The sequence below is a fragment of the Aquarana catesbeiana genome, linkage group LG02 (assembly GCF_042186555.1).
Source record: "Aquarana catesbeiana isolate 2022-GZ linkage group LG02, ASM4218655v1, whole genome shotgun sequence".
NCBI lineage: Eukaryota > Metazoa > Chordata > Amphibia > Anura > Ranidae > Aquarana > Aquarana catesbeiana.
The window spans coordinates 192,847,452-192,860,272 of record NC_133325.1 but is presented as its reverse complement, the minus strand read 5'-3'; the positions used below and the strand labels follow the sequence as shown (position 1 = coordinate 192,860,272).

Sequence of the window (12,821 nt, the reverse complement as noted above, 5' to 3'; positions counted from 1 at the left end):
TAATGACTCTTAGATCCCATAGTAGACTTATTTACAATAAACATTTTAGCAGACAATAGACAGACAGGTGTTGGAATTTACATCAGCATCTCCTAACAGTATCTGTCCCAGCATTATGAATCGGCCACTATTCCAATATGGCAAATCCAGGGTCCCCAGACATACAGCTCACAAAGAGCACCGTTCCCCCAAATGCAAGGGCCCCCGATCGATCGGCAAGAGGCTAGTATACAGTCCCCTCCAAAAGTCTCTTTCCTGGCTAGGTCTGTCACATTTCTCCCCTTTCGGCAGGAGACTAACACAGGAGGAGACCCCAGACGGGTTGACTCCAAAGTTAGTCAGTAGTTCCAGTCCTCTAATGCCTGTACCCACACAGTACCCCAAACAAATTGTTCCAAAGTATTACTCACCCAGCCAACCTCTGCCTCTCTCAGAGAACATATCTGCCGCTGGGGAGAGGCCTGGACTGGCCCTTCTCCCTGGAGTCCTTTCTGCCGCTGGAGAGAATACTGGGTGTCTGAGCTCACTCCGTCATGCTGTTGTGGATCTGGGCCGACTGCCCAGCATCCCTGGGGTAAACAGGTGGAGACTGAAGTCCCATCCACTTTCACAGGACATCCATCCTCTGTTAGTTGAGGGCAGAGCCCAGCAGTACTCGGCCCTGTTGCCAGCCCTTCTGCTGGAAACCCCACACCATCTGCTCCGGCTAACTGTTGGGGAGGGATGATGACCACCTCCTCTCCCTTCTCCCCCTGCATCCTGATCTGCTGCTGGGACGTGACCACCTCCTTCTCACCCTGAGCCTCCGGATCTGCCGCAGGTGTAGGGCAGAGATCTTGGACCCTCTGTCCGATTGCCAGCGCTGCAGCTGGGGAAGTTCCTTGTGACTTCACAGATACTTCTGTTGGTGCTGGGCAGAGCATAGTGAAGTTTGACCCTAATAACAGCTCTTCTTCTGCTGGAGGCTCACCAGGTTGTTCTTCCTCAGCAGAAAAGTCTATCAAATCCCCTGTCTCTGCAACTGGTGTCTGGGGATAAAGGTTCACCATCTCCTCTCCGTGGAACCCAGAAGATGCTATCAGTGCTGGGCAGAGGTTAGCAGAGCTCTGCCCTGTTGTCAGCATTTCAGGTTTGGGGACGGCAATCTTCAGATTTTCCACTGCCGATTCTCTGGCATTCTGCTGGACAGGCACATTCCTCCATCCAAGATCATCCAATGCAAAAACAGGTTCATCAAGGTCAGTCGGCACTTGCTGCATCCGCCATAAGACCTCCGCCTCCATAGCTGTGGGGGCAGGTTGGCAAAGCACACCGTTACTCTGCCACATTGTCAACTCTTCAGCCAGGATTTCAGCATTGCCAACTGGTATTTTCATGATAGTCCCAGGCAAAGGGAGCACCACCCTGCTGCTGAGCAGAGTCTTAACAGCTGTTTGTTGGCGATCTCCAACTCCCATTCCTGAATGGCCAGAAACTCCAAATCTTCCTGTGCCCAGTGCACTTCTGAGACATTCAGTCTCCGCTCTCTGTGCTTCATTATTTCCTCCAAACGCCACTCCCGATCACTTCCAAAGTCAGGGTCCCTGGACAGCCTCCAGTATAACAATTCCAGGCCATCGTAGTCAAAGCCTTCCGTGGGGCTGTCATCCGCTGTCCATGGGCACACTTGGGCTACATACCACTGGAGGGCTCTGTAGCTCTCGTCCAACCGCATTTCTGCCCGGATCAGCCTGCTTAACTCGGCTGTCCACTCCTGGTTCGGCTGTTCCCCCAAAAACAGCATTCGCACTTCATACTGCGACCAGTACCTCACATGGACGGAGGGGAGAACTTTTCCCTGGTGTCGCTGCTCACGGGCTAGCGCTTCCTTCCAGAGCTCACAGCGGACAGAATCAAACCATCCTAGCAGGACCTGCTCTGATACTGGTCCTCTGTGCTGTATCTCCTCTCGCAACCTCCTTCTGAATTCCTCATCCATGGTGGCTGGTATCTCTCCTCTCCTGCTATCCTGCTACCTTGGATCCAGGTGATGGTTTGGATGTGTTCACGGCAAGGAAGCACGATCCCCCCATTCCCTCCACGGCTCTCAAGTAAGTCTTTCAGCGTGGCTCTCCTGCAGGCTGGTTTGGAGTGTCCCAGTAACTGGAGAGCAAATCCCACGGCTGCCAACCAATGTAACGAGCCCCTTGCTCGCTCGGTTCCACTCTCCCGACACTCCTCTGCAGCTATTGAATCAGATTGCAACGTCTGATGGTTCGGTCATCCAATGGTCCGGGACTAGAACCACAGCTCTGTGCCATTCTAGTCCAGTTGTGATAGCTCAGAACAAACACCAGGCAGGCTGTATGTAAGTTCAAACAGGAATCTATCTTTATTGACAAAATACAGGCTTTTATACACTCAAAGTGGAAGTGCAGACCTCCTGCTCATATTACTCTAACAATACAGCTGTAACCTAATTAACCTTATTAACATGAGCTAATTAACTAATCCCTTTAGACAGCCTAGATGACTCAGACATGACCGTTAGGCCAGACTGGCCATCTTGTAGCTCAGAAAATCCAATCGCCATTATCACAGTCAACATAGACTCTTCTTCACACAATAGCAGAGTTAATTAACACAAATAACAATGGGGGATCTAATGACTCTTAGATCCCATAGTAGACTTATTTACAATAAACATTTTAGCAGACAATAGATAGACAGGTGTTGGAATTTACATCAGCATCTCCTAACAGTATCTGTCCCAGCCACAGCCACTATTCCAATATGGCAAATCCAGGGTCCCCAGACATACAGCTCACAAAAAGCACCGTTCCCCCAAATGCAAGGGCCCCCAATCGATCGGCAAGAGGCTAGTATACAGTCCCCTCCAAAAGTCTCTTTCCTGGCTAGGTCTGTCACACTCTTTTGCAAAAAAGTTTTATCCCTATTGTGGGGTCAGCAGTATGGTATTTGTATATTGAAATCATATCCCCTCTCAAGCGTCTCTTCTCCAGAGAGAATAAGTTCAGTGGTCGCAACCTTTCCTCCAGACCCTTTATTAGCTTTGTTGCCCTTCTCTGTACTCGCTCCATTTCCAGTACATCCTTCCTGAGGACTGGTGCCCAGAACTGGACAGCATACTCTAAGTGCGGCCGGACCAGAGTCTTGTAGAGCGGGAGAATTATCGTTTTATCTCTGGAGTTGATCCCCTTTTTAATCAATGCCAATATTCTGTTTGCTTTGTTAGCAGCAGCTTGGCATTGCATGCCATTGCTGAGCCTATCATCTACTAGGACCCCCAGGTCCTTTTCCATCCTAGATTCCCCCAGAGGTTCTCCCCCAGTGTATAGATTGCATTCATATTTTTGCCACCCAAATGCATTATTTTACATTTTTCTACATTAAACCTCATTTGCCATGTAGTTGCCCACCCCATTAATTTGTTCAGATCTTTCTGCAAGGTTTCCACATCCTGCGGAGAAGTTATTGCCCTGCTTAGCTTAGTATCATCCGCAAATACAAAGACTGAACTGTTTACCCCATGCTCTAGGTCGTTTATGAACAAATTAAACAGGATTGGTCCCAGCACAGAACCCTGGGGGACCCCACTACCTACCCCTGACCATTCCAAGTACTCCCCATTTATCACCACCCTCTGAACTCGCCCTTGTAGCCAGTTTTCAATCCATGTACTCACCCTATGGTCCATGCCAACGGACCTTATTTTGTACAGTAAACATTTATGGGGAACTGTGTCAAATGCTTTTGCAAAATCCAGATACACCACGTCTACGGGCCTTCCTTTATCTAGATGGCAACTCGCCTTCTCATAGAAGGTTAATAGATTGGTTTTGCAAGAAGGATTCTTCATGAAGCTGATTACTGCTAATGATACCATTCTCATTACTAAAATCTTGATATGTATTATAGCAGAAAGTAAAAAAAAAAATAGTTTTTTTTTTTTTTTAAATTGTCGCTCTTTTTTTTTTATAACACAAAAAATAAAAACCGCAGAGGTGATCAAATACCACCAAAAGAAAACTCTATTTGTGGGAAAACTTTTGTTTGGGTACAGCGTCGCACAACCACGCAATTGTCAGTTAAAACGACGCAGTGCCATATCGCAAAAAATGCTCTGGTCATTAAGGGGGTAAAACCTTCCAGGGCTGAAGTGGTTTAAAGGACAATTTTTTTCTTGCACTATGTATATGGTGTAACACTACGTCACTATAATTTTTGACAACAACATTGATTATTATTCATTTCATTCTTTATTTCGACTTTTTGGATACAGAATGGATAATTTTAACCACTTGCTTACTGGGCACTTAAACCCCCCCTCCTCCCCAGACCAATTTTTAGCTTTCAGCGCTGTCACACTTTGAATGACAATTGCGTGGTCATGCAACACTGTACTCAAATTACATTTTTAACATTTTTTTTTCAAATAGAACTTTCTTTTGGTGGTATTTAATCACCTCTTGGGTTTTTATTTTTTGCTAAACAAAAAAAGACAGAAATTTTGGAAAAAAAAAAAAAAAAAAAAAGTTTCATAGTTTGAAATAAAATTTTGCAAACAGGTAATTTTTCTCCTTCATTGAAAATCACTGATGGGCTGCACTGATAGGCACTGATAAGATGGCACTGATGGACCCTGATAAGTGTCACTGATGGGCTCTGGTAGGTGGCACTGATAGGCAGCACTGGTGATGAGGCACTGTGGGGACTGAGAGGTGACACTGTGGGCGCTTACTCCGATCTGTGATCAGCCAAGTCTCATGCAGGGGGCGCACAGGCCGCTCAAGCACGGGAGAACGTCTATTGACGCCCTCCTGGCAAAATAGGTCTGCGCTGTAGCCGTCATTCGGCTATAGCTCGGACGGGAAGAGGTTCATTATTTGAGCGCTGCATTGATTAGTTAGTGTGTGTGTGTGTGTGTGCGCGTGTGTATATATCTACATGTATTGCATGCTGCCACAGATTGACCAACTTAGCGCTGACACACAATTTTTTGCAGTTATCCCAGAACTGGTCTACAGATTTTTTTTTTTTTTTGCCAGTGACCAAAGCTCTTGTAGTTTGTAGCAGAACTCGAAGGTTTAGGACTTCCTGTCCCTCAATGGATGAGAAAGAATTAAGTTTGAGTGAAAAGTCAATACAACCTCAAAGTCTAAATGTAAACAGTTGTGGACATTTTAACTCCCTTAGGAAATTATTTTAATGCCGGAATTTCCGTCGGAAGAATCTTGGATGTTTTTTTTCTACGGAATTCCGTTCAAGCTTGGCTTGCATACACACGGTCACACAAAAGTTCTCTGAACTTTCGACTGTCAAGAATGCGATGACGTACAACACTATGACGAGACGAGAAAATGAAGTTGAATTGTTTTCGAGCATGCGTAGGACTTTTGCACGTTGGAATTGGTACAGATGATCGGAATTTCAGATCGGAACTTTTTCCGACCAAAAAATTGAGAACATGCTCTCAATCTTTTGCTGGCTGGAATTCCGCCATACACACGGTCACATTTTCGGACCAAAAGCTCTCATTGGACTTTTGCTGGTGGAATTTCCGCTTGTGTGTACGGGCCATAAGTAGATTTAGAGATAAAACTGTTTCTTTATTTTTTTTTACTTTTACAGATTTTGTCTATAAATTATCACTTAACCACTTTCCACTATAGCATAAAGACGGCTACAGCATGGGCTTCAAGTGCCGGGAGGGTGTAAATAGACGTGCGCAGGCGGCACGCTCTGTGATCATCGAGTCCTTCAGACTTGGCTGATCACAGAACAGGGTAAAGGGCCAATCACATCATGGCCCTTTACCACGTGATCAGCTGTCAGCTAATGACAGCTGATCATGGAAGCAAACGGAAACCGGTTATTGCCTTTTTTTTCTCTTCATGCTGACAGCGTGAGGAGAAAGGCGGAAAGCCGCTAACCGGCTTCTGTTATAGGGACATCGGTCCCACACAGTGCCCATCAGTGCTGCCGATCGGTGCAAACCAGTGTCACCCATCAGTGCAGCCTCATCAGCGCACATTAGGAGAAAAACTACCTGTTTGCAAAATTTTATAACAAACTATGAATTTTCGATCTTTGTTTCTTTATCAAAAAATAAAAAACCCAGCGGTGATTAAATACCACGAAAAGAAAGCTATAGTTTTGTGAAAAAAATGATAGAAATTTTGTGTCGGTACAATGTTGCATGACTGCGCAATTGTCATTAAGGCTGCGTTCACACCTGTGTGTTTTTACCGCATTTTTGCCGCAATTTTGTTCAGGTCACCAATGTAAATGGCAGAAAAACGCCTGTAATCTCCCCCAAAGAAGATCATGTTCTTTTCTGAGCTTAGTGCGTTTTTTTAGGCGTTTTGCTTCAGGTGACAGATATGAACAGGTGCCATTGAAATTAATGGGATTTTGCTTGTTGGGCGTTTTTCAGGCGTTTTTTCGGGCATTTTACAAGCTGAAAACTCTGAGGTGTGAATACAGCCTCAAAGTGCGATAGCACTGAGAGCTGAAAACTTGCCTGGGTGTTTAAGTGGTTAAAACATGGGAAAGAGAAAAGCAATATAAAGCTCAAAATGGAATGAAGTTGTGGAAATTATTTATCTGACCCAAATTTTTTTATTTTTTAATTATAGTAAGGACTAAAAAAAAACAAAACAAATGTAAACAACCACTATACATCACCCTTAAAACATACTTTGGCTTCATGTATACTGTTGCTGGTGAACTGACGTTTAGGAGCACTTGGGTGTTTGTTTTTTTTCCAGCTAAACCTGAACTCTCTTCCATGTTATCTTATCAGTAAATGTACACAGGGTTTATAGTACTTTCTAGGCAGTTGAGTTTAGAAGCAATTTTTGGAAAGCAAAAAAATGCGTTTAGGATGGATGTTCAGACGCATTTGAAACGCCAAATGCCTGTAACAGCTTGTAAACGCGGTAACCCGCATTTAGCCGCGTTTCGTTTACAGGCGTTTTTAATGGAGATAAAATTTTGACTATTTGAAAAAAAAAAGCGCCTCTAAACGCAAACGCAGCATGTAAAAGCGGTAAAACAGACGTTTTTACATTAAGCCTAAATATGTCTGTCTAATACCAGGGATGCGTTTTATGGCTCAATCACACCATGTGCATGTGCAAATGTGCATTTAATAGACATTTTTATGCACATTGCAGTGCATTTTGTTTTGTTTGAACATAATCTGTTGTGAGTGGGCAGATCCCTGTAAGGGTCACAATACTAGCAATTAGATTTTTTATTTTTTTGAAATCTTTACTTTCAGTTGCATTTCATTTAGATACATTCATGTATGCACTTTTATACAGCGTACTGCAATGCACACAACATTGTGGTGTGAACGAGGCAGTGACCGGCGTTGATCCGATGCTGAAAAACACAGGTCAAGGCACATGGTGTTAATAATAAGCCCTTAGTGTCGTCTATGGTCATCAATGGACTGGAAAAATGCATTTCATAACAAAACTTTATTAACATTAAAAATTAAAACAAATAATAAATAAAACTTGCTTTGCTAATAAAGGTCATATTAAATTCCTTAGGTTTTTTTTTTAATGAAAATGAAAAAATACTAGTGATATTTTCATCTCAATTTCTAGTTACCTCTATGTTCTATTACCTTAGATGTTGTCAGACATGTCTAACAATAATATAAATTATGTCAAACAGCTCTGCATCTGGTCAATAATGGCCCCCTCCCATAGTATTAGCTGCAGTGCCAAGGGAAGTAACATGCACAAATTTTGAGTATGCTGGCCTTATTGGAATTTGACAAAAGGAGCAGACAAGGCAATTGTTGCCCAAGGCCCAAATATCTGAAGCTTGTCCTAAACATATTCCATTTTCAAAGATCTAGATATCCTCTAACTTCCCCTGTTTGCCATCATTAAGTACATTAGGCTACCTTATTGAAATTTCCACAATTTAAAAAGTGTACTTGGGACATACTGGGTTCATAAAACTAACATTGCTGATTTTTTTCAGGATGCAAAGACAAATACTGTACAGATATTGCTACATTAAAATGTATCTAGATTCAAAATCAACTGTGATGAAACAGCATATGCTGTGATCATTTGTCCTGAAAAAAAAAAAAAAAAAAAAATCTGCTTTGTATAATTAGTGCATTGGTGCAACTTCCCATAAACTGCTCAAATCGAGTTCACAAATGAAATGTCTTTACTGGGCAAAAATAAAATATGTAAATCAGTGATTTTTCAATGCATGTAGGAAAATAAAACCTAAGACATAAGTAACCTGCAAATGCTTACTTTTCCTTCTGAAATGTTCATTGACGGATCATCTGGCTTCAATGTTTTTTGGGTCAATCACTAGGAACAAGTATACAGATTATACAGATCAGGGTTCTGATATCACTTGCTAAATACTTATTCTGGCTCAATGACCTAAAGTGTGGAAACCAAAGCAGATAAACAGGTCAGAAAGGGCAGTCCACACTCTCCTCCAGCCCCCGGCTCAGCATTTGAGTCCCATGTGCAGTTTTAAAATCCACAGGAGTTCCACAGGAGTTGCTGAGACAAATTCCATAATAATTTGACTTTGATGATTACAGTCTGAAGTAAATATTTGGAGTGCGCAAGTTACATTGTGTTGTGAAAAATTACAGAAAAATGCATTTTTCCCTGACAGCTCCATGTTAGCACATTTGGGTCCATTCCACCCCTTGCATTGAAAGTATAGTAACTATAAATTTGCAAAACTCTACCCTTTTAGGAGAGAGGATATGAAAGATTTCAAGGACCCTCCAGTAGTGGATGCTGCATTGATGAGGCTGGCTAAGGTATGTGGCACTTTCCCTGGACAATGTTGTCATGTTTAAATATCTATCGATTTAAAAAAACACGTGTACTTTCACGTTCCCATCTGGTCAAATTTCCAGAAATGTCTTCGCTTTGTGGTCACTCAACTTCACTTTCAATTCCTTTGCCTTCCATGCAGCCTCAAACCTCACAGGTTTTCACAAAAGGGCTATTAGCTAATAGCCCTGCTGTAGAAAAAGGAAATCAGAGTTAACCACTATCTAGATGAAATCGTGTTGCTACTCCGGGACAGGGAAGTGCTCTTTAATCATCGGGATCTAGTGATCTCAACCGTGCAAGAGTTTGGCTGGGTCAAATTGAAAAAAAATCCTACTTAGACCCACATGAGCTGTAACCTATCTGGAGGTGAGTTTAGATACTCAAAGCAATATGGTGGCTCTTCCTTCCCGAATATCCTAGGAAAAATAGCCCTTGCTCTGAATTTAACAACTTTACCAGATCACCAGTGCCTGCAAATTCTAGGTTCAATGACCGTCTCAATTCTGATGATCAAGTGGGCACAATGGAATGCTCATCCCTTCCAGTACAGCTTTCTCAGGCAGTGGCACTTGGAGAACATAGATCAAATAAACTTGATCACTTCATATAATCACCAGAGTCTCTACTGGTGGATGAACAAGGAACATCTCAGACATTGCCACACCCTGCTACAGTTTTCCTGAATGATGCCAGTTATGCTCAGGGCCAGTGGCACCTTCGATTTTCAAAAATAGTCTCCAACATACTAGAGTTGCTAGTGGCTTGGCAAGCCCTATAATGCCTTTCATCATCTGAGTCAAGGTTGCTCAGTGCTGCTGAAAATATACACCGCCACACGCAGAGACACGTTTGCCAGATCCAGCTAAAGGAAGTTACAACAATTTTGAATAGGCCCTGCGACAATTTCCTCTATTTCTCAGCAGTGTATATTCTGGGGACATCCATTCTTCTAGCAGAATGCCTTTCTCATGCACAGCTGGACAACAAGCGGTCACTGTCATTTTTTAAGACCTGATGGCCTGGACATTCCTGCCGGAGGTAGATCTCTTCGCTTCTCCTCTCAACGCAATTTTTCCTAGGTTATATTCAAGCTTCCGTTTCTCTCAAGCGATCGAGACAGACGCATTGGTTTTGAAGAGGCACTTTCAGACAGCGTACACATTGCCTCTGGTTCTTCTAATTCTACCCTTCCTCAAGAGACTCCTGAGCGAGAGAGAGAGAGCGTCACGATTTTGGCAGCAATTCCTGATTGGCAGAGGCAGCCATGGTACCCTCTTCTTCAGCTGACCGTGAGGGATCCTCTGCTGATACCATTGGTACTGAAGCTGCTGTCTCAGGGTCCCATTCTTCACTCAGCAACTGACAGGCTCCACTTAGGGGCCTGGGTCTTGAGAGGCAGAAATGAAAAGATCTGCAGTGATCAGACAGCGTAATAGTGCTATCTTTTCTCGACTTCAAAAGAGTGTCTAACAACACATACAATCTGACTAAAAAATTGTTGGTGTTCGCTTACATTGAAGTAACTGTAAGCATTAGTTCCTCAGAGGACTTGTTTGTAACCCCCCAACAGGATCAAATGAAAAGTACCAAGGCCTAAAGTAAGATTATAGCATCCTGGTTTGTTAAAACAATTTCTCTGGCTTACAAGTCTAAAGGGTTAGCAGTCCTGGAAAGTGTGATGGCTCATTCCACCTAAAGTATCTCAACATCATGGGCAGCCGCATGTAAAGTCTCGCTGGAAACAATTTGTACTGCAGCCATGTGGCCGATCATTAGTTTGTGACATATTGTGTAGAACTGGCAGCTTTACCCATTGTTGAGTTCAGAAGCAAAATAATTTTTTTGGCCCCCAGCTATGATTACATTTTCTGGCATTCATCCCTACCTGTTGTGGCTAGTTATTTTCCAGGTGTGCTCACATGGAGCAGTCAGGGAAAATGGAAAATTGTTCTTTAGGTTTACTGCAATTTTCCTTTCCTGACAAGCTCCATGGCAGTACAGCTTCCCACCCAATCTGAGGAGTCTACTTACGTTGCACTAGGCTCAGGGGGCTTAACTTTATAGCTACCATTCTGCCAGTGTAAGGGGTGAGTGGTACCTACCCAGGTGTGCTGCCATGGAGCTCGTCATGAAAGGAAAATTGCAGTATGTATGAAAAACTATTTTCAGGGGTTTTTTTTTTACTTTTTATTCCCAATAAAAAAAAACTGAGGAGAAAAAATATGTATCCAAACCGGCTATTAAATTAATGCCCTATCTGTCCAGAAAAAAAAACATGTGCAACACGTTAGGTTAAATTACAAACACTAAAAAGGTATAGGTAGAACAAAGACATCAACAAGATAACAAAAAAACTCTAGGGCTTGAGGGGATTTATAGGGAAAAAGACCATGGGACTCAAGTAATTAACACCCCAATCCTGGCAAAAACTTTTTTCCTCACCCTTCCCTTTAACACCCCCCCCCCCCCCCCCTCTTGATGGGTGCTTTTTTTTCTTCTTTCCCCTTACCTGGTGAACGCAGTTATAGTCAATGGTCCTGGTCCCTCCCTGACACTGGTTCCAGGATGTGTCTGGGGAAAGGGCACTAATCTTATGCATTAATGGCACCCAAATTGTACTGGTCCCCTGCCATCCCCCTGTGATGACATCAACTCTCTTCTTTCTTGAGAGGTGAGAGGACCCTTCCGCTGGCCATCCAATAGGAAGTGTCCACTTCACACAGGTAGTGACGTAGACACCCAAAGAAGGACCCATTCAGAAAATAAACAGAGAGAAGACTTGGGATGGCAGTGTCACATGCCTTCAGGTAAGTCAAAAAGAGCATTTACCCAATGTTTCTTTTTAACCAAAAGCTATATAGGAGGAGGGTGGGAGCAAGGGGCGGTCAGGTAGTACATTTATCCCGCAAAGGATGGACTTTAAATAGAAGGCCCCTTAATCACAAAGCTTTATTATTTGGGGGTGAGGGTGTAAATATTTGTAAAAACAACCAATAAGGTGCTAGCTTTCATTCTGAAACCTTAACTAAAACAAACACATAATGTTATAGGTTGTTACAATCTGCAGATCTGCCCTTCTTAACTCCAGTTCTTATTAAACCACTGTTCATTCATTTATTATCTGACCAAACAGTAATACACAAGTGTTTTTTTATATCATTTGGCTTCAGTTCTAAAATGGGTATAGAAAAAGCAGCAACATTCTCATACAAAATTTCTGTCAGTTTTTAAAGGCTCCAGCTTTGCTCGCCTTGTTAATAAAATTCTTCAGGAGGTCATTTTCCATGCTACAAAAGGCGTCCGTCTGGGTAACCATAGTCATGTGATTTATGCAAAATCTGAAGCAAAACTCTTCCAGATCCTGAAATTAAATACTAGCTTTAGATATAGTGCCAAAACATAAGTAAAAATTTTCTAAATCCTTCTAATACTACAGTATACCAAATAAGTTCCACTATTAATTTAATAATACATTTTTAGTAATTGTATGTAAATAACATGAACAATGCCTTTATAGATGGGTTCCTGTGTTCTTATATCATTTTTGAGAAAAAAAAGGATTAATATCCACAGAATGCAAGCAGACATTTAAAATCAAGCCTAGAGCTTTCTGGATGAGAGGTACAGCCATGTGAAAAAGTAAGTAACCCTCATGGAATTTGTTGAAATTTTCAACATATTTGAACAGACAAACACTGTATCTTCAGTGAAAGAGCATCTACAAATAATATACTTGAATAAAAACACATGAAAATGTGTCTGTTCAATCATTCAATAAAGAAAAATATCAATAGATATAAATGTTGTTGAAAAAGGTAAGTACACCCATTGGGATGAGAAGCTGGTATTGCACCCTTTACCAGAAATTACTTCTAGGCATTTTGCATCTTTGTCCACCAGCCTCAGATATTAACCCTGACTTTTTTTTTTTTTTTTGACCACTACGCTGCAAAATGTCTTAGTTGAGCTTTGTGGGTTGCC

General features: G+C 42.4%; 1 protein-coding gene across 2 annotated transcripts in view; it reads right to left on the bottom strand.

The window, feature by feature from the left end:
• Nucleotides 1-11,764: 11,764 nt before the first annotated feature.
• RCBTB2 (RCC1 and BTB domain containing protein 2) overlaps nucleotides 11,765-12,821 on the bottom strand; it is a 77,491-nt gene continuing 76,434 nt past the window's right edge. For both annotated transcript variants that reach the window (XM_073614114.1, XM_073614115.1), the window contains exon 12: nucleotides 11,765-12,201. In XM_073614114.1, coding sequence (XP_073470215.1) covers nucleotides 12,061-12,201 — 141 coding nt within the window. In that variant the 3' untranslated portion in view covers nucleotides 11,765-12,060. The remainder of the gene's footprint in view (nucleotides 12,202-12,821) is intronic.